A 25,285-nucleotide genomic window follows, 5' to 3' on the forward strand; every position below is an offset into this window, starting at 1 on the left:
GAACAGACCCCACAACCAAACACTGGTTCCTTCTTGCTAATGAACCTGGCAAGTTAACAATCTCCGGAACTGTTACACACCAGGCACACGTACACTACACACTCATACAGTGTAAACCAACTATTATACAACAGGGATTTGAATTACAGGGATTTGAATAGTAGCAGATATAAACAATATTATTTTGTCTCTTTAATAAATAACACTCTCACAGTATCTACTTTTCCCATTATTGAGATACTAAACCATAAACAATCCCGAATACCTCATTTTTTACTGTGAAGTGTATTTTTGACAAAAATGAACAATTACATTGCGAATGCCTCCATCACCAGTTCGAATGATGAATCGCAGAAGAGCGAATTGCAAAAGGACACTAGAGAAGACAGCCAAAGCAACAACGAGGACTTCGAGATGGAGGAAGAGGAACGCAACCAAGAAATCAACATCCTGGCAATTGGGATAGAAATTGACGCTTGCCGCAAGAAAGCAGCAGAAAAGTTGATAAAGGTTCTGGAAAACCCCGAGGCTAAACTCGACGATATAAGAAAGGCCCAAGAAGAGGTGGCCAACACCAAAGAGCGTTGGGTGGCTTTCTGTGACGCCCAAGAGATGATGTCCAGCCCATCAGCCGTTGAGGTCTTCAGGGCCAATATTGAGAAGAAAGCTGGAAAATACCGAGGCAACAACAAGGCAGACTCCTTTGTTCCCCCCAACCTTCCTGCCTTCCAGCTTCGTGGTGGACCAGTCCATCAGACCAACAAGGCAGTCCACGACTCCATTGCCGCGTTTTTGAACGACTTCGAAGTGCAGCTCCGGGCACACAACCTGGATTTTGATCAGCACTGGGAACGCTTGTTCTGGCTTACCTGTGATGAGAGACAACGCGTCTCATTTGAGAAGACAAGGGCCGGAAGAGGTTTGAAGTGGAAGGAGGTACGCCAGCAGCTAGAAAGCGAGCACGGTAACCTGTACCATCTGTAGATCAAGAAGCATGAAGTCCACTGCATGCTGCAAAAGCCAGGAGAGCTCGTCAGAGCATATGCGGAAAGATTCCTGGACAGCGTTCATGCCACCAACCTCGACAGTAGCGACGAGCTTGTATGGCTCTTCACCTCCAAGCTGTTGAGACCTGTAAGAGAGAAAGCGTGGCAAACACTTACGCAGCACTACGGCTTGGTTGTTCCCAAGAACATACACCAAGTCATACCGTTGATTGTGGCCACTAGTGGTGAGGAGACAGACTCCCTGTTCCAAGAGGAACGGACCACAAGTGGTACCAAGAGATACCAAGAAGACAATCACAAGTACACCGGCAGCAAGAGAGGACGCGGTGAATTCCGTAGAGAACAACGTGGAAACAATCACAACAACAGAGGATCCTGCCCTTTGCATCCCAAGGGCAGACACAGCAAAGACGAATGCCACATACTCAAGAGTATTACGAGCACGGAGAATAAGACCTTCACACCACCAGCACCAAGACCAGCACCCCTCTGCCATTACAGTCATAAAGTTCCGTACTTCAACGTGCATAAATGCCCTGAATTTCAGTTGGCCAAAGCCAAAAAGCCGGTATTTGCAAACCGCAGCACAAGAACAGTCAACAGTGAGGATGTGCTGAATAGTAGAATTGAGCTGGACCTGAGCCAACTCAATCTACAAGCACAAGGTAAACACCTTAACATTCACCACCTCACTGCACCGTCACATAACGACGGCTCACTCTATGTTCCTATAATTGTTCAGAGTAGCTGGGTGTGGGCACTGGTGGACCCCGGAGCAAACGCTTCTTTCATTTCTCCAGACCTTGTCTCCTCTCTCTCTCTACCTATCACTAAATGTAGTTCAAAAAAGCAGCACATTTATTTAGCGTCAGAGAATAGCTTAGCGGAACATTTAGGCACTGTTGAGAACCTTTCATTATCTTATATGAGTCGTAAACTGAATCACAACTTCGTAGTAATGAGTTTAGCCTTAGGCACACAGATGAGCATTGGCACAGACTTAATGCCCAGACTGGGCATGGCAATTAGAAACTTAGCAACTACTTGGGACGATCAAAAAAGTGATTCATTGAGAGAAAACACTCCAGATGATGGGCCAGAACCTAATAAATCTCCTGCTGGCACATCTGAGGAGCAAAAACAGTTTACGGAAGCTATAGAACAATCTATCAGATCCAACAAACTTATTCCTAAAACATCATTTTGCACTATACCAGAATCTATCATCCATATCGACACACCAGAAGGCGTAACTTCCTACAGAAGACAATACCCTTTACCGGTAGTATATGAGCCTAGAATCCAAGAGACTGTAAACACTTGGCTAGCAGATGGTACGATAGAGGTGGCATCTAATGATACAGAATGGAATAGTCCTATTACACTAGCACCGAAAAAAGACATGTTTGGTAATTACACAGACAGAAGACCCTGTCTAGACCCCAGACATATCAACAAACTTTTAAAAGACGACAGATATCCTTTACCTCTTATAAGAGACGTATTTCACACACTTAAAGATGCGGTTGTTTTCACTACCCTAGACCTTACAAGTGCTTTCCATCGATTTGAGGTATACAAGCCAGACAGACCTAAAACAACATTCACCTTCAAAGGAAGGCAGTACATGTTCTGCGGCTGCCCTTTTGGACTTAAACCCATCTCATCTAAATTCCAGCGGGTTATGAACATTGCTTTCAAAGATATGCCTTTTGTAATCACATTTGTAGACGATATTGTGGTATTCTCTCGTAACATGGAGGAACACACAAAACATGTTAAAACAGCAATAGAACAACTTACTAGTGTTAATCCCATCTTAAATCCAAAGAAATGTCATTTCGCACAAAGAGCAGTCTTCTTACTAGGCTTTTGTGTGTCAGATAAAGGCATTTCACTGGATACAAGAAAGGTCAGTAACATCCAAGCATGGCCTACGCCTAACACCGGAAAAGATATACAACGGTTTCTTGGTGTTATAAATTACTTCAGGGAACATATACCTAATGTCTCCCAGCTCACCGCACCTCTTGATCGACTTCGTAACGAAGGTGATCTTACACCTCTCTGGACCAACGAGCATTATAACAGCTTCACAAACCTAAAAGACATCCTACTCAAACTGCCTATCCTGTGCTACCCAAACCTAAAGTACCCTTTTAGTGTGGCCACAGACGCATCAAACGTAGGAATAGGTGCTGTCCTATATCAAGTCATCAATGGAGAAACGCAACACATCGGTTTCATGGCTCGTGCATTGTCTAAAAGCGAACGAAACTATTCCACTACAAAACGTGAGCTACTCGCAGTAATATATGCATTGAATAAGTTCCACAAATATCTTTGGGGAAATCCGTTCACTCTATACACCGATCACAAAGCCCTCACATATATACATACACAAAAGATTGCCAACGCTATGATGATAAACTGGCTGGATACCATACTCGAATATTCATTTGAGGTACTCCACCTGCCCGGTCTAAGCAACATCTTACCTGACCAGCTATCACGCCTTTTCCCTACAGAAAAAGAGCTGGAAGGGGGTAATGACTTCGCAGTTAATTTCACAGGCCAAAAAAACAGTCATTAATAGACAACAAACTGTAGTCAACACCAATTACAACGAGATGCTAACACCACCAGACAGTGACAGAGAAGAACTTCTTGCCAAAGCTCACACTTTCGGACACTTTGGAGCAGATGCCATGACAAACGCACTTCATGACGAAGGGATACACTGGACAAACATATATAGAGACGCCGCAAGGTTGTATAAGACTGTATAGAATGCCAAAAGTATAAAATAGCAAAGAAAGATTATCACCCTCTACGACCAATTCACACATATTTACCATGCGATCATTGGGCTATTGATTTAGCAGGTCCTTTCACGACCTCACATAACAGTAATAACTACTTACTAGTAATAGTAGACATTTGCACAAGATTTTGTGTACTACATGCAATACCTGATAAAGCACAGGACACTGTTGTCAACACTGTAATAGACGTCTTCTGTAATTTCGGATTCCCTAGATACTTACAATCAGACAATGGCAAAGAGTTCGTCAATTCACTTATGAAAAAACTAGCTGAAACATCTGGTTTTGATCACAGATTAGCTACGCCCTATCACCCAAGAGCTAATGGTGTAGCCAAATGCTGGGTTCAAACCTCAACCAACGCGATTAAGAAATGTATAAAAGGAGCAACCCGAGATTGGGACCTCTATGTACCTAGCATACAGCTAGCAATGAATGCCAAAGTAACAAAACGTAATGGAACGGCTCCTTACAACCTTATGTTCGCCAGAACAATGAACGGATTTAAAAGCTACGCCGATGATCCAGCAGTACCATCACTCACAGAGGATGAGCTACAAAAGTGTATAAAAACAATGGCAGACGTTGTATTTCCCGCAATCGCTGAAAGAGCAAAAACAGTAACAAATGCACAAAAGGGCAAGTTTGATAAGAAATACAGGATGATACAATTCCCTCCTAATAGCCAAGTCATGATTAAAGAACTCCAACACGGTAAACTAGAACCTGCATACCAAGGTCCTTACACCGTAGTCAGAGAGAAGCAGGGAGGTTCTTACATCCTCATGGATGAACAAGGACTACCAATGCCCAGAGAATATTCACTCTCACAACTCAAGCTGATCTCACAGGACAAACTCGTCTCACTAGATGAAGTCCAGAAAATTGGCAAAGAATACTTTACAGTCGGAGCAGTAGTAGCTCATAGAGAACTGGCTAAAGGAAAATACGAGTACAGAGTAAGATGGGAAGGCTACAAAGAAAAAGACGATACATGGCAAACGCCTGAGTCCTTTAGCAGCCCTAAACCTATTGCGGATTATTGGGATCGACTTGGTACAACACCAATTGACAAGACACAAAACCCACATCAGACACGCGCCGTCACTGCAACATACATTAGCAAACGCCGCACTACGCAGCCCACACCTACACGCCGAAGCAAACGCTCAAGATGCTAACGCTCAATACGCTTACGTACAACACGATAATGTTCACGATGCTAACGCCCGATGCTATGCCCAAGAAGCTAACATGGTCCGTTCAGTCTAAAGTAAATCAACTCTCAACACAGTTATTCAACCTGGAAGGGGGTAATGTGGTATACACACCACAATTGAGTGAAGAACAGACCCCACAACCAAACACTGGTTCCTTCTTGCTAATGAACCTGGCAAGTTAACAATCTCCGGAACTGTTACACACCAGGCACACGTACACTACACACTCATACAGTGTAAACCAACCATTACACAACAGGGATTTGAATTACAGGGATTTGAATAGTAGCAGATATAAACAATATTATTTTGTCTCTTTAATAAATAACACTCTCACAGTATCTACTTTTCCCATTATTGAGATACTAACCCATAAACAATCCTGAATACCTCATAGAGCTCTTGGCCTATTGATCGATGATTGTGAATGGGATGCTTGCATAGAAGAAGCCGCTGCACATGAGTTGCTGTCATCAATGAGACAATTATTTGTTGTTCTCTTGGTATTCTGTCAGGTATCTGATCCTTATACTCTCTGGATTGCCCATCGCTCCTCAATGATTGAAGACTATCTTCACGCAGCAAGAACAGAGCACAATGACCCTTCTCTGGAACCAACTCAAGAAATGTACGATAGGTGCATATGGAGCATTGAGAATCATCTTTCTGTGAATTCCGTATTCATTTCTTCCTTTGATGGTTTCACACTTCCGCCCTTGCCAACTATACCAGAGCAGGCACATGCTCAAAGAAAACGCACATTAATAACAGAACAAGAAGACCTCTGTGCCGAGGCATCCACTTTATCAGATTCTGACCTTTTCTGTTTAACAGTAATCAAAGAACAGTGTACAACACAATCTTAGATTCACTAAATGCAACTGAGATATCTTCTTGATCTTTCTTTATCAATGGCCCTGGCGGTACTGGCAAGACGTTCGTATTCAATGCATTACTGAGAAAGGTTAGACAGCAAGAAAAGTTTGCCCTTGCAGTAGCAACAAGTGGAATTGCTGCATTATTGCTGGATGGTAGCCACATGGTACATTTGCTCTTCAAGATCCCACTTGAGCTTGACATAAACTTCATGTGCAATATACAGGCAAATTCTCAAATTGCTCAGCTACTTAAAATGACCGAGTTAATCATTTGGGACGAAGCATCAATAATTAGCAAGGATATGTTCCATGCCGTTAGCCAAACAATGCAAGACATTATGAAGTCTATGAATCCACTACTTGAGTGTGTACCCTTTGGGGGAAAACTCTTTGCCTTTGGAGGAGACTTCCATCAGGTTCTACCTATTGTCCCTCGAGTCTCTAAAGCTCAAATAGTAGAACAATGCATTAGTAAATCATGAATGTGAAATCGGGTTAAATACCTGAAACTAACAACAAATATGCGTATTGCACAGGCAAGTAGTCCAGCTGAAGAAACAGACCTTAGAGAATTTGCTGCCTATCTCTTGCGTGCTGGAAGTAGATCAATTCCTACAGTTGGGGGGGACTATACAATCCCTGTTCGCAACGAAATGCTTATTCATGGCTCTACTATCTCTCACCTGGCCAGTGCCATATTTTCCGACCTCCAAGACAATTCAACAAACACGGATTACCTTATGGGCCATGCCATACTCACTCCAAAAAACAATTATGCCAAAAAGATAAATAATATCTTATTAAGACAGTTTCCTAGAGAGGCACAGGAATTTAAGAGTATTGACAAAGGACTTGATGAAGATGCTCTTTTGGAATTTCCAGTTGAGTTACTCAACAGCTTGGATCCTAGATCACTTCCCCTACACTCTCTCAATCTAAAGAAAGATTGCCCAATTATGCTCCTCAGGAACCTCAACCCTAAGAATGGTCTCTGTAATGGTACACATCTAATTTGTGATTCTTTTAGTGGTCATGTTATCAAGGTAACTGTTGTAACTGGCTCACACTCAGGAAAAGTTGTTCTGATCCCTAAGATTAAACTCAGTCCTTCCGAATCAACTTCAACCATATCTTTTCAACACTGTCAATTCCCTGTTTGTCTTGCTTTTGCAATGACTATAAACAAGTTCCAGGGACAGACACTTGATAAAGTAGGTTTATACCTCCCTTCTCCAGTCTTTTCTCATAGCCAATTATATGTTGCCCTTTCCCGCATCCAGAAACCATCTGGTATCAAAATTATGCTCAACCATACATATGACCCAAATATGCCACAAGCCATTGTATATACTGAAAACGTTGTATATAACGAAGTACTTTTCAAAGTCTAAACCAAATAACCTATGCCTATGATATATGACCCAAGTACTTTAACAAAATTATGCCAATTTCTTTTCTTACTATTAAATCTATATACTCTTTATACTGTTTTATGTTTATGCCACATGCAAACATCTTTTTATATTCTTATTTTCCTTCTCAATTCCATATATATCTATATCTTTAATAATATAATTTATTTTATAAGCTCCTGTCTCAACAAAAGGATATAGAAAAATAACCATATTAAATTGTGGCATACAATATTTGAACTTCCAATAGGGAAAGGTTTTATATTAACTTCCGGTAGGCTCTGCCCCCCCCCCCCCCGCCAGGGAGGAGAGTCCATGGGGACCCCCCAAAGGGGGGGGGGGGGGGGGCACCACTCCCCTAGTATTTAAATAAAAGAAGAGTCATTATACTGCGGTTAATGCTCAGGAAGATGTTACTGTGCATAAAGAGGTACTTTCAGAGTTGACATTGGTGAACAAAATCGGTAGTTATAAGCAACCAGTAAGAGTTGACTTTTTAGGATAAAAGATCTTGACTTTGCCAATTGGTCTTTTATATATGTTTTAGACGTTTAAGATAGTGAATATACTTGTAGAAGATATTACTGGACAACAGGCATCTAAGACATATTATCATAGCTATTCTTTTAACTAGAAATCAATTATCTATATATCTAAAATCAATCAAAATTAGCAGCATCACGTGATATACGAATTTGCCTGTAAAACATCTATTCACATCTAAAATCTAGCACTTTTACTGTAATGTGCGAGAAGTCACACAATAAGATAATAAGATAGAATGAAATATGAAAATAAAGATAATGTTTATTTGTGATAATATTTGTGATATTTATATTAATTTATAAGATGCCGCAGTATCTTAGATTCTAGCTAAGTCCTTTTGCTGTGGTATTTTGCTGAGCAATGGTTGTCTTCTTCTTCTTGGCCTTGCTCACCCAACTACTGCGGTTGGAGTAGTTGTTCCTGATTGGGTAGGATTGGAACTGAGTGTCAATTCCAATCCGCTCCTGACATTACTATGTCACATGATATACCGAGATATTAACCCCTTGAATTTATTTTACAAACTATTGCCAAAAAACTTATACAACTATCAAACCAAACTCTAACTTTGAAAAAAAAACCAAAAAATAAAATGTCATCTACTCAATGTCGTTGTGCTGCTTGCCATATGCTTGGACATAGCAGAAGTACTCATAAGCAATGTCTCATGAACCCAAAGAATATTTCTCTCCACATTCCTCAAAAGAGAACTAATGTAGATGAATATCCTGCAGAAAGTAGCCAAAGTAACTATTTATTTATACACTTATGCGTATTACTGCAAGTATTATATATATTTTTTAATAATAAATGTGTTTATAAAAAAAAATAGCTGCTGCCTTGAGAATAAGAAGTGAGCCTGTCCAAGACCAAAATTTGGACATAGAAACATTGACTTCTATTTCAGTTTCTGAGTTGACTGAATTTCCACTCGCAAATGAGACTATTACTGAAGTTCTTGAAGCAGTCATGGAAGAAGAGATTGAGGAGACTTCATCCAATGAAGAAGTGACTAGAAGAGAAGAAGAAGTCGAGGAGATTTCAACTGTGAATAGAGGATCAATTTTACCCCATTGTCCTCACTGTAACGGAACTGATCATCACCAAATTACAAGCAGATTTTGTCCAAACAATAACAGTAGCAGAGCAAGAGGATCTAGAAATTGAGGCAGAGGCTTGAATAATATTGCCCGACTTCCAGCTATTTCAGAACCAGCAGTTGATAACAGGGGAGATATGGATATCGAGTGTCGATTTTGTGGGGCAATGATGTGGGCACATGAAAAAAACAGTCGTTCTTCTTTAAGAAGCCCCACGTTCTCTATGTGTTGTAACAAAGGAAAGCATGTTCTCCCCCAAATTGAGCCAACATCTACAGGAATTGCTGAGCTTTTGAACTATAGAACACGTGATGGAAAGTAGTCTCTTGAAAACATTCAAAGCTATAATAGTACAATGAGCTTTACTTCTTTGGGAGCTAAAATTGATACCTCTGTTGGCAACAATATCAATGGGGCATACAACTTCCGGATTCACGGAACAATTTGTCATAGAATTGGATCTATTTTGCCAGTGACAGAATCTGATATCGCTCACCCAAAATTCGTTCAGATCTATATTTATGATAGTGCTGCTCAGATAGATCAAAGACAGTACCATTCCCCACAATTGGAGAGAAGTGTTTTGGAGAAGATTCAGTCCATTCTTATGGAAACAAATCCATTTGTACATCTCTTCAGAACAATGGATCAAATTTCTTGGGAAAAGGGACAATCTATAGATCTCACTTTGCGTTTAGTAGCTGAGGGGCCTTGGGATCTAAGACGGTACAATGCTCCAACTGCAAGTGAAATAGCAGTTCTTATTATGAATAATGAAGAGGGTACTTCAAGAGACATTGTGCTGCACACCAGAGCCAACTTCCAACAGAACATCAATGAGTACCACCGATCGTATGATGCTTTACACTATGTGCTACTCTTTCCACATGGTGAAAATGGTTGGACTATTGATGCCAGCTCATTGTCAGGAGAGCATGTCACAGTAATGCAATGGTACTCAAACCGTTTGATATATTGACGCAACACACAGCACCTCCTCCATCTTTTTGGCCGTCTCTTTCAACAATATATTGTTGATATGTATGCCAAAGTTGAGCACGATCGGTTGCACTTCATCACCAGCAATCAAAATCGTCTCCGTGTAGATCTTTATAGTGGAATTCAGGATGCTGTTATCCATAACAATTGTAATCTTGCAAATCTTGGAAAGAGAGTTATTCTTCCATCTTCTTTTATTGGTAGCCCTCGGTATATGGCTCAACTTTATCAAGATTCAATGAGTATTGTGCGTTGTTTTGGCAAGCCTGATTTGTTCATAACTTTCACTTGCAATTCAAAGTGGCCAGAAATCACAAATTCCCTGTTGGCTGGGCAAAAAGCTAATGACAGACCAGATCTTTGTTCTTGGGTTTTCAATATGAAGCTCAAAGAGCTCATGATTGACCTTACAAAAAAAATATTCTGGAGAAAGTTTTGGCCTTTATATATGTCATTGAATTCCAAAAGCGCGGACTTCCTCATGCCCACATTCTTTTGATTTTGCGACCACAAGTTAAACCAAAAACAATAGAAGATTTTGACAGAATAGTTTCGGCTGAAATCCCAGATCCTGAAACTGAGCCATTGGCATATGAAACAGTAAAAAAATGCATGATGCATGGCCCATGCAGAAAGAAATATCCAAAAGCATCATGCATGAAGAATGGGATCTGTTCAAAGAATTATTCTAAAAAGCTTTGCAATGAGACTAGCGATAGTGGAAACGGATATTCTATTTATCAACGCAGTCGAAATGGAAGAGTTATTAGAAGAGGGCCAAAGATCATGGATAATGGATGGGTTGTTCCACACAATAGATACATATGTGCAAAATACAATGCTCATATGAATGTTGAGATTAGCACCTCTGTTTCTGCTGTAAAATACCTCTACAAATATGTATATAAAGGACATGGCTATGCAATGGCCCGTGTGCAGCCTACACCCACCAATTCCGCTCCACAACAACAACAAGACCATGTAAACGAAGTTAATGAGTTTCTTGATGCTCAGTATGTCTCCACTTCTGAAGTATGCTGGAGAATATTTTCTTTCAAGCTTCATCAAGAGTATTCCAGCTACCAACGACTTTCAATCCATCTGGAAAATGCCCAACCCATATATTATAATCCATCTTCTAACCCAGAGGATGTTGAAATTCCAGAAAAAACACTACTTTAATGGGATATTTTGACTATGATGCTACACGCCCATCATCTGAAAAACTTCTTTACGTCGACTTTTCTTCTCTTTATGTATGGAATACAAAAGAACGAAAATGGACAGCACGTAAGAGGTTTGATAAAGGAATGATTGGCAGAGTTTACACAGTGTCTCCGAGAGATATTGAAAAATATTTGTTACGATTACTGCTGCATAATGTTAAAGGGGCCAAAAGCTTTGAAGACATATGTACAGTAGAAGGATGTGTGTATGAAACAAACCAAGCTGCATGTCGTGCTCTGGGATTACTTTTGAATGATGATAAGTGGAGTAACTGTATGGAAGAGGCAGCAGCTCATCAGATCCCATTTTCTTTACGAAGACTCTTTGCTATTCTTTTGATTTTCTGTGCAGTATCAGATCCTTTCTCTTTGTGGCTTGCTCATCGCAATTCTATGATTGAAGATTATCTTCATTTGGCAAGAGAAAGTAGTGGAATTCCTGCATTAGCCCCCACACAAGATATGTTTGACAGATGTTTATGGGATATCGAAAGTCATCTATCTGCCAACTCTATGTCTCTCATGTTGTTCACTGGATTTGTTCTTCCACCAATGCCTGACATCCAGCACTTTAGCCCAAATGGGCAAGATGTTCAAGCCATCATACAAGAACAAGAAGATTTATGTGATCAAGCCCAGCTTTTGCCAGATCCAGATACATTGACATTCAATAATTCACAAAGACGTGTCTATACAACAGTGTTAAGTGCAATTGAAGAAAACGTGGGAGCCTCAAGATTGTACTTTGTGGATGGTCCAGGTGGGATGGGAAAGACATTTGTCTTTAATGCCTTGCTTCAAAAAACTCACCAACAAGGAAAAATTGCTCTTGCAGTAGCAACAAGTGGAATTGCTGCATTGCTGCTAGACGGTGGGCGTACAGCACATTCCAGGTTTAAGATTCCAGTGCAAGTTGATCTTAACTCCTTATGCTTCATCAACGCAAACTCGCAAATGGCACAACTTATTAGAAGAACGGAATTGGTTATCTGAGACGAAGCTTCTATGATTAGTAAAGATGTTTTTAATACTGTAAGCAGATCCATGCAAAATATAATGAAGGCTGTCAATCCATTGCTTGAAAACGTTCCATTTGGAGGGAAGTTGTTTGTTTTTGGATGCGATTTTTGGCAGGTCCTTCCTGTTATACCCAAGGCAACAAGAGCTCAGGTTGTAAGCCAATGTATCAAGAAAGCATCTGCATAAAGAAATGTAAAAATCTTGCGGCTTACAACAAACATGCGAATTGCCCAAGCAAATAATGAACAAGAAACATTAGAGCTTAGGGAATTTGAAGCATTTCTCTTGCAAGTTGGTAGTGGTTCTGCCCACACAACAGGCAGTGATGACACCATCCCAATTCTGCCCCATATGTTACTTTCTGGATGTAATCCTGCTGATCTGGCCAAAGCAGTTTTCCATGATCTCTCCTCTAATGCAGCCAACCCTCATTTCCTCATGGGCCGTGCTTTGCTTACTCCTAAGAATAAAGATGTCAAGAAACTCAATGATATTCTTCTGAGCCAGTTTCCTGGAGATGCACGAGAGTTTAAGAGCGTCGACCAGGGAATTGATAAAGATGGTCAGTTGACATATCCAGTTGAGCTACTAAATACCATGATCCTGGATCCCTACCACCTCCCTCACTGTCCTTAAAAAAAGGATGTCCTATTATGCTTCTTCACAATCTTGACCCAAAAAATGGGCTCTGTAATGGTACATGCCTGATTTGCAACTCTTTTGGAACATCTGTCATCAGAGCAACAATTGTGACTGGATCAAATGCTGGGCAAGTATCTCTTATTCCAAGAATAAAGCTTAATCCATCTGGATCAAATGATGAAATTGAATTCCAGCAGTTCCAATTTCCAGTTCGTCTTGCATTTGCAATGACAATAAACAAGTCACAATGTCAAACTCTTGAGAGTGTTGGATTATATCTCCCTGCCCCAGTATTCTCCCATGGCCAGCTGTATGTTGCTCTATCCCGGGTCAGAAAACCTTCTACAATCAAGATAATGCTTGATACACTAGCAAATTCCAACGAAACGGCAAATACTGTATTTACAGACAATGTTGTATTTAAGGAAGTCTTTGACATTTAGTAAAAAATTATATATAACATACACTATAAACTCATCTAACTAATTTTTTTTTGAATAATAAAACATCTATACATATCCTTTCTTTTCATATAATTCACTCAAATAAAATGTTCCTATTAATTGTGCTATACGGTACTTAGACTTCCAATAGGGAAGGGTTTTATATTAACTTCTGGTAGGCTCCAGGGCCCCCCGCCAGGGAGGGGGGAGGGGGGGAGCACTGCTCCCCTAGTCATTTTGTATAAATAGTCAAGAAATATATTTAATAAAAAGCATCTTTATTCTTATCTAAAAACTATTCATAAACTTGACGATCCCCAGTGGTATTGATTCTGCGACTTAGTTACAAGTGCCAGAAAAGAAATACCAGATCGAGACTTGACAGTACTGTGGTTAACCATCTTCAGATTTTATGGATTCATCAAAATAATGTTTGACACAACTCAGATCTGGAACGATATGTACCCAACAATATAAATTAAAAACTCACACACTTAATAAGTGTGTAAGTGAGTCACAATTGCCTTCTGCCAGAATTGAACTGGCGACCTTCTGCTTACTAGGCAGACGCTCTGCCAACTGAGCCAAGAAGGCACTGCTCTTTCGCTTAAGCATTTTATTTGCCGGGTTCCAAAATTTTATTTTTGACGAATCCACATATAAAGTGTATCCATCCATCAACATCTTTACGCAAAACGATCCATCCATCACGAAAAACGTACCTCCCATTGCCAAAAGTAGTGCAGTCCTTGTCCTTGGTATCCCAGCTGTCAGCAAAAAAAATTTCGGCTCAATCAGACAACATTACGCCATCTGCATTCTCAATCCCAATGGCCAATTTGCAAATCGGCAACATGCAGGGATTGCCAACCGAGCTTACCTCATTCCTGACAACATTGCAGGCACAAATCATGAATGTGCAAAACAGAACCGACCAGTTGGAGCGACTTGCAGCAGAGAATGCAAGACTAACTACTGAATTAGACCATGCTAGAACAACAATTGCTAATCTGCAGAAGCAATTAGGATCTCAGAGTGCACCTGAAAAAAACTTTTCAGAAATTTCACTTTCGAACCCAGCCGGCGCAGTAGGTGCTCCTGACAAAAACAAAGAACCAGGTCTGGAAGCCTCCACTTGGGCTACTAAAGCCAGTGTTTCTCTTCCTGTAACTGCCCCAAAAATGTCTACTGTTCCCTCTGCTCGCCGTATTGCAGCTTCTGTCCGTATGTTTGCTCTTCCCTCTGGTCCTTCAGGTTATGAATATGTTTATATTCCAAGATCAAGACGCCTTAAGCACAAAGAAGTCCGTTCCTCTCTCCGCACTCTTGGTGTGGATTCTTCTCGACTTTTGGACATTAACTTCCCAGCCAGAGGTGTCATTGGCATCCTTGTTCATGTCCAGTATGCTGATACATTTAAGGCCGAACTGACAACTGCTTCTGTTGAGATTTTGGACGCATTTGATCCACTTGATCCTGATAATGTTGCTGATCCCAAGTATGCATCTCTGTCTACTCATGAACTTGCCAACACTGCTGCCATGCTTCACCATGATAGATGTCTCCAAGCCCTACAGTTCTTGCGCCCACACGTTGCTATCCCAGTTGGTCACTTCTTTTGTGAGGAAGGGTGGATCAGTGAAGATGAAATACCAACACGTACTACTCTTACTAATGCTACTGGCGGGTCTTTGTTCAAACGTCAGCGCAGCTCATCAGTCACTATGTCTGAATGAGTAATCTCAATATCGGATTATGGAATGCCAATGGCCTGCAACCCAGAGCCATTCAAGATACCCTTCAACACTGTCAGTCCTTACATATGCTCTTCATTACAGAAACATGGCTTCTCTCTCCCTCACATCTTCCTACATCATGGTCACAAATTCACTTGTATGGGTCTCCTGTAGCTGGCACCTATAGGGGCTCTATGGGTGTTTCTGTTCTCATATCACCTCACTGTCCTTATGCCGTCACTCAAATACCTATGTCCTCCAAATATGCTCTGGCTGTCAAAATTGGCTCACTCAGAATTGTATGCTTATATCTTCCACCAAATATGCCCACTCATGATGTCCTACATGTACTCTCTTCCATTCCTTTAACACATGATACCATTCTTTGTGGTGACTTCAATGCAAGACTTGGCTCTGTTACTGGTGACTATGCATCAAATTCTCGTGGACTGGCACTATGTTCTTGGATAGAAGAGAGATCTCTATCAGTTGTAAATGCAGATCTTGCACCTTGCATACCAACATATATTTCTTTCCGCAACAACTATGAAATCAGCAGTATTATTGACCTCTTTATAACTAATATGCCACTCATCAATCCTTCTCTTCATATTGCTACTGACTTGTCTCTTGGATCAGATCATCGCCTTTTATCACTTTCCTTTACCTATGATCTACAGCACTCTACCAATATGCCACCACCATTACGCAAGACATGGAACCTCTCACGCCTCAATGAACCTGATGTCCATGCTCTTTATGCTCATACCTTCAATCAAAACTCGACCTCCCTCCTTTCCACCTTGCAAGACATTGTACAGAATCCACCACTCACTAGACCCAACATTGATGCTATCACTGATGAGTTCAATTTACTCATTTATGACTCATTAAATAGCTCAATTGGACATCGACCCTCTCGCCCAAATCATTGGAAATCCTTCTGGAATGTAGCTTTGCAAACAGCAGCAGATCGTCGTAACCAATGTTACAAAAAATGGCGCCTAGCAATAGGTATTGACAAAGTTGTTTGGTGGACTAAACACAAGCATGCACAGGCCGAATTCCGATCTCAGGTTCAGCAAGCAAAACGTCAGTCTTGGCATGTCTTTTGTCAGTCTATGGAACGTGACTTCAGCAAAGCAACATCAAAGATAAAGCAGTTAAAACGCCGTAGACAGCCACAACATACTTTCCAGCACGATGATGGACCAGCCATAGCAGCAGCAACAATGTGTGACTATTTGGCAACAGTATATAGTGGACATATACTTCCAGCAACCCGACCACCAGCACCAATGACCACTTGTAACAGTGTGCCTTTTGCCTCTGATGACTCTCCCTTTACCTCACCAATTGTAGAGGAATTCATGCAATTTATGCCTAACCGCAAGGCACCAGGACCAGACCATATCAGAGCTGAAATGCTAAAACCTGTAAAAACACATGTCTCACCCATTCTTACTTTATTATTTACAGTTTGCTGGCAATGGTCATATGTTCCAAGTTTGTGGCGCCAAGCCCAGGTCTTCCCAATCTTCAAGAAGGGTAGTCCAACTGACCCGGCAAACTACCGACCAATCTCCTTGACCTCTGTACTGCGTAAGCTTTTTGAGATGTGTATAGCCCCCCAGTTGCACAAGTACTCTCCTCCTTTGGATGTGGCTCAAGGTGGTTTTCGTCCTCGCCGTGGTGCTTTGGATCAAGCTCTCTGTCTCCATGATCTGATGAAAGCCTATTATCACCGTCATAAGCACTACCCTGTTGTTGCATTTCTGGATATCAAGGCTGCCTATGATACAGTGGATCGACGAATCATCTGGCATGCTTTACAAAAACGTTGCACTCCACCAGCACTTTTGGGTCTCTTGGTTAACATGTTTGACAATGTCTCTATCTGTGTCCTTTTGGGTAACTTTTCTTCACACTCGTTCTCACCTGCCACTGGGGTTCTCCAAGGTTCTGTCCTCAGTCCACATCTGTATTCAATATATATCAACTCCCTGCCCCCATTGCTCCGCACAGTTGCTCACTCACAAACTACAACCCATGTTCCATCACCCTCTCCTACCTCATTGGATGCATATAATGCTCTTCTTGCTCCTTCAGGTGTAGATGGCTTTGGACATATTCATTTCTCAACACCCATCAATTCTCTGCTCTTTGCCGACGATGTAGCTATTTTTGGTTCTCTTTCAGACGTTCAGGCCATGCTAGACCTTGCTGCAGACCACTCTCTTACTCTTGGATATCGATGGAGCCCCACCAAATGTGAAGTTATATATCCCAAAACACATGCAAGCTTGCCAGTTCCACTTCTTTTATATGGTCAAGTTCTCTCTGCCACTGACCTGTTTATTTATCTGGGTGTTCCTTTTGCCAATAAGGGTATTTCTTCCAAGTCTATTGCCACTCATAGACGTTCTGGTACACTTGCTACAATGGCAACCCTAAACTCTGTTGGTGCTTGTCGTTCTGGTTTTTCTCTGCTGCTCAGTTCACGATTGTATAAGATCTTTGTCCGCCCAAAGTTTGAATATGGTTTGGCAATCTCCACTCTACTGAAACAAGATATCAATGTGCTGGAATCCATTCAAGATAAGTGTCTTCGCATGATTGTTGGGGGGCATGCCACGTCCTCTACAATTGTGTTGAAGCACATCTGCAATCTGTCAAGTATGAAGTTCCGTGCCGATGCTCTTATTGCCAAGTTCTGTATAAGATCACGCTTTTTACCGGCCTAGTGCCTCCTGTCTCTTTTGCACCGTCATCATACCGTCTATTCTTCACTTGTCTCCTTGGGAAAAACCTATCTTCTGTCCAATCTCCCTCCAACACTCAAAATTCGAAGCCCTAGTGCTGTAAAAAATCATTTTGAAAGCATTAGAGAAGCTGGATTTGCAACCTTTCTCCAGTCCAATATGCAAGTTCTCATTCAAGCATGCCGCCCAGTTCTTGGAGTTGATCCAATCTTGTTTTTGCCAGCCTCACGTATGGAACGTGGCCGTTTGATTCGTTGGAGAATGGGGTGGTTACCAGGCAAAACAAAGGAATGTCCTTGTGGATCAGATCACACCTCACGCCGCCATTTGTTGGATTGCCCACTTGTTCCTGTGGCACTATTTGAACAGTTGCCTCAACCTGACCAAGATCAGATACACAGAATTGATTTTGCCATCACATCCTTGCCTTTGTCATCTCAAGAACCACGACCTGCTTACTGGATACCACTGCTGACTATTCTTTGGCACATAGATATTATATGTAATCCTGATGGTGACTATTCACATGAGACTGAACATGGTACTCTTTGGATATAATTTAGACCTTTTTCTTTTCTTTTCTAGTTCTCTACTTTTCTTTTCTTTTTTTTTGCTTTGCATCTCTTCTTTCTCTTTTGTTCCCCTCTGTATGAAAAGTTCTTTGTTCTGCAATTCTGTCTCCTCCCTTTCACTGTTACAACTATTTTCACAGCTGCAAAGCGGAGAGCAGGTTCAGCCATTGAAGCTAGTATGATTTGATCTTCTCTTTTCCTTCTCTTTTTTTTTGTCTTTTGTGATCCCTTGGGACTTTTTTATATCTTCTTTTTGTACTTTGGAGGCTATATGATCTATAGATTGCCAGTAATATCTCCTTTAATAAAATATAATCTTTAACCTGAGCCAAGAAGGCATTTTGTGTTAATTTTAATAAGTAACACAAACACAACCAGATCATATTTTGAGCTTGTGACTTCCTATTTTTAGTGGTATACATTATTGGAGATATCTTAGATCTTGAAACTCAGTTCTCGCAAAAAAATTTCTTTCCTTTTTGGCCCTCTGTATGAAGTTTATAAGCTTATAAAATTTTAGTAAAAACAAAAGTAATAATAATTTTTGTGTGCAGAGTTTATTAAAATCTTTATTACCAAAAACTATAAAAGATTTAATTGTAAAAATATAAAAGATTTTAAAAAGTAAAAAATTTCTAATATATATATAGTTGTCTGATACCATTAGAAAATATGAGTCTTTTGATTTTTTTGACGGGATTTTCTTACTTTTATATTGAAAACTCGGCTTTAATATATTTTATTAGATTAAATATAACTAGTGTAAGTTTCTTTACTATTATTGTAAACATTAGAAAACAAATATATTTTTTTTATATGTAAAACTATAATTAATTATATGAAAAAACCAGATTTTATAATGTGATCAGATAGTTTGTATAAGTGTATGAAGCTGAAGTACTTATAGATAATAAGACCAACTTTTGAACATAAGAAAAGATCAAAACTGTTGTAATAGTTGAAGTTTTGAAAAAGTTGTTAAGAAAAAGAATTGAATATTTGAGATAAGAAACAAAGATTTATAAGAACTTATACCACTGCAAAAATCATTCTCTTTTACACAGGGAAATTAAATTAATTATGTGTAAAAGAATAGTGTAAAATTTTATCTCAGTAAGTTTTTATGAATAAAGTATTCAAAAAGAATTTTATGTAATATAATTGTCTAGAGAAACTTGTTTATCATTTAAAAATATATAAAACCTAAATAAATCATAGAATAAACTGCTTTATATTCCTTTTTTTATTATTAAACATAGAGATATATTTTTAAAAATAGTTTTCAATCACAATACAGACAATAAATACAAATGCTACTGCTCAGTATACAGAGTTCAACGCTGCAAAAGGAGGGTAGGTTTGGGTGAATTTTATTTTTTGAATTTTGACAAAATTTGGAAAAATATTTCAAATATCATTGTTTTTCAATATTTTTCTTTCTTAAGATATGAATTTGCAATTTTTTCTGATTATATTAAATAAACCTAAATACAAAAACAAATATTTATTAATTAGACAATAATACTATAAATGAAATTGGTGTGACTGCTACTAATGGTAGTGGATATGCCACTAATTTATTTTAATTAACCAATCAAATTGATTCTAGAGTTTGGTAAAAATATTAAAAAAAGATTAAAAAGTTAAAGTTGTATTTAAGAGCGAAACAATATAATAAAAACATTTTTTTTTACATATATATTATATAGAGAGTATAGCAATTTGATTTATTTATTTTTTATTTGAAATCATAAAACTTTTTTTTGTCTCATTGTCAAGATTGTTGTATTTTGACAATACCACTAATTAATGTGACAGACCAACTATCTTTTCTATTAATTTACTAAAAGTGCGAGATTTAAATTGATTTTTTTTTATATTTTATTTTGCTTAAATTTTTACTTTGCATTTATTTTTCTCTTTCTACGTAAATGAACATCATCTTGAAGTTATTTTTTAAGATGATGGTGAATCTGTATAGCTACTTTATATATCTAATTTATATGACTTGCTCTCTATTTTATTTTTACCTGTTTTAATTTGCTAAAATAAAAGTATATTTTAATTATCAAAAAAAACAAGAAGTTATTTTTTATTGCTTGTGAGAGGAGTAAGACATATTCCTGTTATAATGACAGAGACTTGTGTTGACTTTATCCCAACAAGAACAAATAAGATACCAAGTGCAACTGCAAGAATAAATGCACCAATCAACTATCTGTGAAAAAAGAAATAGAAGACGGATATCAGCATATTTTTAAAAGAGCAAAACTCATTTGATTACAGTTTTGCATATATAGAAGGCAATGTCAACGTATCATACATGAAGACAGCATTATAGAGGCAAACTGAGAAAGATTGAGTAGTCAGCAAAAGTTGTACTACTCCTTGAGACCCGAGTAGTTAATTTTGAAATACCAATTTGCTTTACACAAATTCAGAAGTTAATGAGTTGCTGTTCTTCTCCTTCAAGGAGTGATAAAGACTGAATACCAAATGGAGAAGTGACAAATCATACATATTAAATTTAGTGTCATGCAGGATATTTCATTAATACTTTTTTTATTAAAAAATATGCTGGCAAAGTTAAGCAGAAAAGTTCAAGAAGAAGAGTTGAGATATGTATAGATTATTCAAATATAAAACTTAATACACTGACTAAACTATATTTTTAAAAGTAGTCTTGGTGAGACAAAAAGTAGTGTGACAGCCTCATCACCAAGAAGAAACATGCAGAGCCATCGAATTTATTTATTTTTTAAACTCCCTGTTATTTCTGTCTTCCAGAACAACAATAAAAAATTCTCTTTTGTGGTGATCCAGACACTCGGATGTTGGATTTATCACATATAAGAACATATTCATATTGGGATAGCGTAGTAGCTATCATCTTGTCAGTATAAAATATATATAAACGATTAAGTAATCAGCCCAATAATTATTACAGTTAGTACTGTAGATAATATCTTAAAGATTGTTAAGATAATTATATCATACTGCCGGGTAAACTGTGTCAGATCGATATGGAGCTAATTTAGTAGGAAGTCCTAAAGCTCTAGTATAAAAGAGAAAAGAATAGCTAAGAGCTAAAGAAGTACGATTTATGACTTGATGTCATAATTGTAACACTGACACTAGTTAAGCAGTAAATACACTCTAATAACCAAATATAGTAAAGGAAGAAAGCCTTAAGAAACTAAGACGTAATGACAAGAGCAGATTGTGTTTTCTTATAAAAAGGGACACTTTTTATTTATGAATAAAGACAACTTATATACAGTCTCAAAGTATTTCTATACGTCCCTATTATCAAATATTTTATTTTTCTATTGTTTCATACCTGAAATACCACATTACTGCTATAAATTCTACAACTAAAATCTACACTGTTATGTATACATGTTAATCATGTACCAAAAATGCAATCAGAGGAATTTTGTAAAATACACAGACCTTTAAGCAGCATAATAATGCTGATAAGTTATTAGACATTGACCTAAAAAATTAAGGTAAATGTCATTTGAGTAGTATGTGCATTACTAAATAAATTATAATGTAATATTCTTTTTGTTAATTATCAGTTAATACAGAAGTTGTCAAAGAAGAGACAGACGTTCAGATGATAAATGTATCTGAAATATCAATTGATAGTAAGTATAAAATCTCTTTTTAATAAATCATAATTTAGATAGCTAATAGCCTGTTTTTATTATAAATAAAGATAATTATTCTATTGTATCAGCCAAAACTACTATACAGAGTATATCGATTTTGAGAGAAGACAAGATTTTTTAATTTGAAGAGTCTGATGTTATGACAATATCATTGGCTTCTGACAATGACAATTCTGATTCAAGTGATGAGTTTGAAAATAAGAGCAAAGTTGAGGTTGCCAGTGTTGAAGATTTTGAAGACATGATTGCTTCCAGTATGCATACATTTAAAAAAAATATACATAAATTGTGTTACAAATAATTAACAGAAATACTTGCCTTTGTAGTTACTTCTTTGAAAATTTATGAAATGTCTCAAATAAGCCAATTTATGACTCTATTTGGCATTATCTTTCAGGCGTTTTACTTGGTCCAAACAGGTAGAACTGCTCTGTTGAAATTCTTCCGCTATCTTCTTATTGCCTTTGATAAGAATATCAATCTCCCACTTATTATTGATGCCTTAAAGACTATGACCGGCTTCAATTTCATGACAAAAAGCATTGCCAAATACATTGTCTGCAACAAGTGCTTTGCAATTTATCTACCAGGCAATCACCAACCAAATTGCACATTCAAAAAATACATCACCACATTATCAACATACTGCGGAAATCCTCTTTTCTCTGATACCAAAGCTGATTGCCCCATCCCTCTCATGGTTTTCCCATACAATTCACTCAAGAATGCATTGGCGCAGCATTTTGCCAAACCTGGGTTCAAGCATCAAATCATTCAATGGTGATCAAGGGAGACCGTAAACAGTGTCTTGTTGAACACTGCAAAAGACAATCAATTTAAGTAGCTTAATTGTTGTTTAGATCCTCCAAAAATTAGTGGTTTATATTCAATTATAGTTTGATATTTATTATAAAAATTGCTTCATTTAGTTAACTAAATGATGAGATTATAGATACTAAAATCAATAGATCAATTGAGAGTTATAATTCTCCCTTTTCTTGAAATGTTATAATTGTCTGTAATTCTGGTTATATATTCACCCATAACTTCAAACCATACCTAAACCCTACTTGTTATAGAATTGGCTTTGAACTCTCTACCTCTTAAAAATTTTTATTTGCTTTAATTACATGATATTATTGGATAGACCTCACTAAAATCGATCTAGAATCAGTCTGAAACCTGACAGAAACCAGCATTCAAATGAATGATTGTAAAAAAAACTTAAATAGATCTTGCTGACACCATCAAGAGATGATGCATTTGAAATAGAATCTCATAGAAAAAATGGTTTTTATTGATTTTTGAATGGTTGGTGTTGTGGGGAGAAAATAAAGCAAAATATAATATAGACAAAAGAATTCATGAGAACTTATTTAGGTTGTTTATTTCAAAAGAAAAGTAAAGAATAATAAAATTCGATTGTCTTTCTATACAGAACTATCTACTAATATTTATATGTTTCTCTAATTTGTAATTCAGTGTATGCTAAGTAATCTTTATCACAATGAGTCATCTTCCATGAGTATTGTTCTTATGGAAAGATCCGGAAAGAACAATTGATATAGTACTTCTCCAGTCAGATCAGTCTGAGAGTTTTGGTAAAGAAGAGCATTTATGCTATTGGTAATATTTTACTATTCCGACCCAGACACTTGGATAATGTTTCATAATATTAAATAGTTGTAGTTGTAGTCTCTCAATTAAGTATTTGCCTAATAAAAGAAATATGTAGATGAAATATAATGGTGTCATATATAATGTATATGTATTTGTATATCCCATGTCATGGTGATAATACTAAATAATCAATTATGTATATGATGATCTGTGTATTAGATAATATCATAAAGGCAGATCCGTTTGACTGGAATAGCTAAGGATATTATTTTATTCTTCAGTCTTACTCTCAGATTCAGCAGTAATCAATACTCATTCACAACAGTTGGAAAATATATTTAGCTATTTAATATGGACTACTAATACTTCTTTAAAAGTGTGTATCCAAATATTACAATCTGTATACATGTTATACTTTCATTTATTAGACGGCTTGAATACATTGGATGACCTGACTTATACTATACTTCCTTACCTTATTGGTTTCATGGATTCAGCACGTTTTTTTTTAGTGTTACACTTCTTTGAATGAAATTGAAATCCTTTGGACTTTTTTAGAGAATATGCTTGTTTAGAACTACATTAGTTTAGAGCAAAAAAAAGATACAGAAGTATTAATAGAAGTTTCTTTATGAAATAAAATGAAATAATATACTTACTAGCTCATTTATGGGAGTTCATAACAAACCTCACAATAGAATAGAAATCCATTTGATTGATATTTTATTTTAAATAAAAAGTAAGAAATAAAATAAACAACTTTATTAATATGTACGCTTTGATTGTAAAGACACTTGAATTACTTACATATTATAGACACGCGTTTGCAAAAGGGAGCAAACCAGTATGACTTGAAAAAAAGGCATGATATATTTATCTGAGAAGAAGATTTGATAAGCTACATAATTTAAGTTGAGTTATATATATTATCTTTTCATAGACTGAAAATACCAGAAAGTATATAGTACCAAGCGCAAAACATCTTTTATTACAAAATGAATAGAAGCTCTATCATTTTGAAAATAAAAAATATTTAGTCAGCAAGATATTTTATTTTAGTTAGAAGATTGTTTATTACCTGTACTGTTTTAAATGCTTGTTGAGTGTATTGTTTATCTAATATATATTAAGGTGATTCTAAAAGCCAAAAGTATTAATAAAAGTTGAGATTTTAAGAGTAAGCTTACCAAGACATATAAAAAGAGACAAAACGAGAAGAGCAGGTTAAAGAAAGAGAAAATAAAAAAGAGGGGCATGGTTATTCTATTAAATATGAATTTGGGCTTTTTTAAAAAATAAATAAATCAAAAAATACTTTTTATCTGTTACTTAGAATTGAAAGAAAACGCAGTTGCACTATTTCAGCAGCTAATATATATGACAACCAGAGTATATTATAAAATTATATTATTCAAATACTAATACATAATATAAGAATAAAACACGGATTGAAAATTAAATTAAAGAAATATGTAAAATACTCACAACAAGAGTGGAAACATTCAAAGCTGTTCTTGTTACATAATAGAGCATGGTGCTCTCTGAGAAAGAATAAAACTTAAAGCCCAAATAAAACATAATATAAATAGACCCTTTGGATTTA

The 25,285-nt window shown here is 37.5% G+C and overlaps 7 protein-coding genes and 1 non-coding gene across 8 annotated transcripts; 7 read left to right on the forward strand and 1 right to left on the reverse strand.

Annotated features, from left to right (window-relative positions):
* Window positions 1-300: 300 nt before the first annotated feature.
* On the forward strand, window positions 301-5,104 carry PHYBLDRAFT_164101 (hypothetical protein; the record flags this gene model as incomplete). The annotated part of the gene is made up of 4 exons (XM_018434934.1): window positions 301-936; window positions 985-2,341; window positions 4,703-4,888; window positions 4,956-5,104. The coding sequence occupies 4 exons, from the start codon at window positions 301-303 to the stop codon at window positions 5,102-5,104; spliced, it is 2,328 nt and encodes a 775-aa protein (XP_018297051.1).
* Window positions 5,105-7,102: 1,998 nt separating this feature from the next.
* On the forward strand, window positions 7,103-7,976 carry PHYBLDRAFT_164102 (hypothetical protein; the record flags this gene model as incomplete). The annotated part of the gene is made up of 3 exons (XM_018434935.1): window positions 7,103-7,303; window positions 7,719-7,823; window positions 7,890-7,976. The coding sequence occupies 3 exons, from the start codon at window positions 7,103-7,105 to the stop codon at window positions 7,974-7,976; spliced, it is 393 nt and encodes a 130-aa protein (XP_018297052.1).
* A 504-nt stretch (window positions 7,977-8,480) lies between these two features.
* On the forward strand, window positions 8,481-9,310 carry PHYBLDRAFT_141069 (hypothetical protein; the record flags this gene model as incomplete). The annotated part of the gene is made up of 3 exons (XM_018430520.1): window positions 8,481-8,634; window positions 8,721-9,026; window positions 9,090-9,310. The coding sequence occupies 3 exons, from the start codon at window positions 8,481-8,483 to the stop codon at window positions 9,308-9,310; spliced, it is 681 nt and encodes a 226-aa protein (XP_018297053.1).
* A 33-nt stretch (window positions 9,311-9,343) lies between these two features.
* PHYBLDRAFT_164104 (hypothetical protein) lies at window positions 9,344-9,967 on the forward strand (the record flags this gene model as incomplete). The annotated part of the gene is made up of 1 exon (XM_018434936.1): window positions 9,344-9,967. One exon carries the CDS (start codon window positions 9,344-9,346, stop codon window positions 9,965-9,967), a length of 624 nt encoding a protein of 207 aa, XP_018297054.1.
* Window positions 9,968-13,839: 3,872 nt separating this feature from the next.
* PHYBLDRAFT_t57 lies at window positions 13,840-13,912 on the reverse strand. Its single transcript has one exon. It is a non-coding gene; the product is annotated as a tRNA-Thr (tRNA).
* Window positions 13,913-14,148: 236 nt separating this feature from the next.
* Window positions 14,149-17,798, forward strand: PHYBLDRAFT_164105 (hypothetical protein; the record flags this gene model as incomplete). Its single annotated transcript, XM_018434937.1, has 4 exons — window positions 14,149-15,019; window positions 15,229-16,490; window positions 16,534-16,560; window positions 17,457-17,798. 4 exons carry the CDS (start codon window positions 14,149-14,151, stop codon window positions 17,796-17,798), a joined length of 2,502 nt encoding a protein of 833 aa, XP_018297055.1.
* Window positions 17,799-17,975: 177 nt separating this feature from the next.
* PHYBLDRAFT_62215 (hypothetical protein) lies at window positions 17,976-19,870 on the forward strand (the record flags this gene model as incomplete). The annotated part of the gene is made up of 5 exons (XM_018440933.1): window positions 17,976-18,357; window positions 19,003-19,012; window positions 19,135-19,150; window positions 19,668-19,741; window positions 19,834-19,870. The coding sequence occupies 5 exons, from the start codon at window positions 17,976-17,978 to the stop codon at window positions 19,868-19,870; spliced, it is 519 nt and encodes a 172-aa protein (XP_018297056.1).
* Window positions 19,871-21,807: 1,937 nt separating this feature from the next.
* Window positions 21,808-23,625, forward strand: PHYBLDRAFT_164107 (hypothetical protein; the record flags this gene model as incomplete). The annotated part of the gene is made up of 6 exons (XM_018434938.1): window positions 21,808-21,826; window positions 21,970-22,038; window positions 22,191-22,316; window positions 22,371-22,818; window positions 23,460-23,463; window positions 23,545-23,625. 6 exons carry the CDS (start codon window positions 21,808-21,810, stop codon window positions 23,623-23,625), a joined length of 747 nt encoding a protein of 248 aa, XP_018297057.1.
* Between the last annotated feature and the right edge of the window lie 1,660 nt (window positions 23,626-25,285).

The sequence above is a fragment of the Phycomyces blakesleeanus genome (genome assembly GCF_001638985.1).
Source record: "Phycomyces blakesleeanus NRRL 1555(-) unplaced genomic scaffold PHYBLscaffold_3, whole genome shotgun sequence".
In the NCBI taxonomy this organism is placed as follows: domain Eukaryota; kingdom Fungi; phylum Mucoromycota; class Mucoromycetes; order Mucorales; family Phycomycetaceae; genus Phycomyces; species Phycomyces blakesleeanus.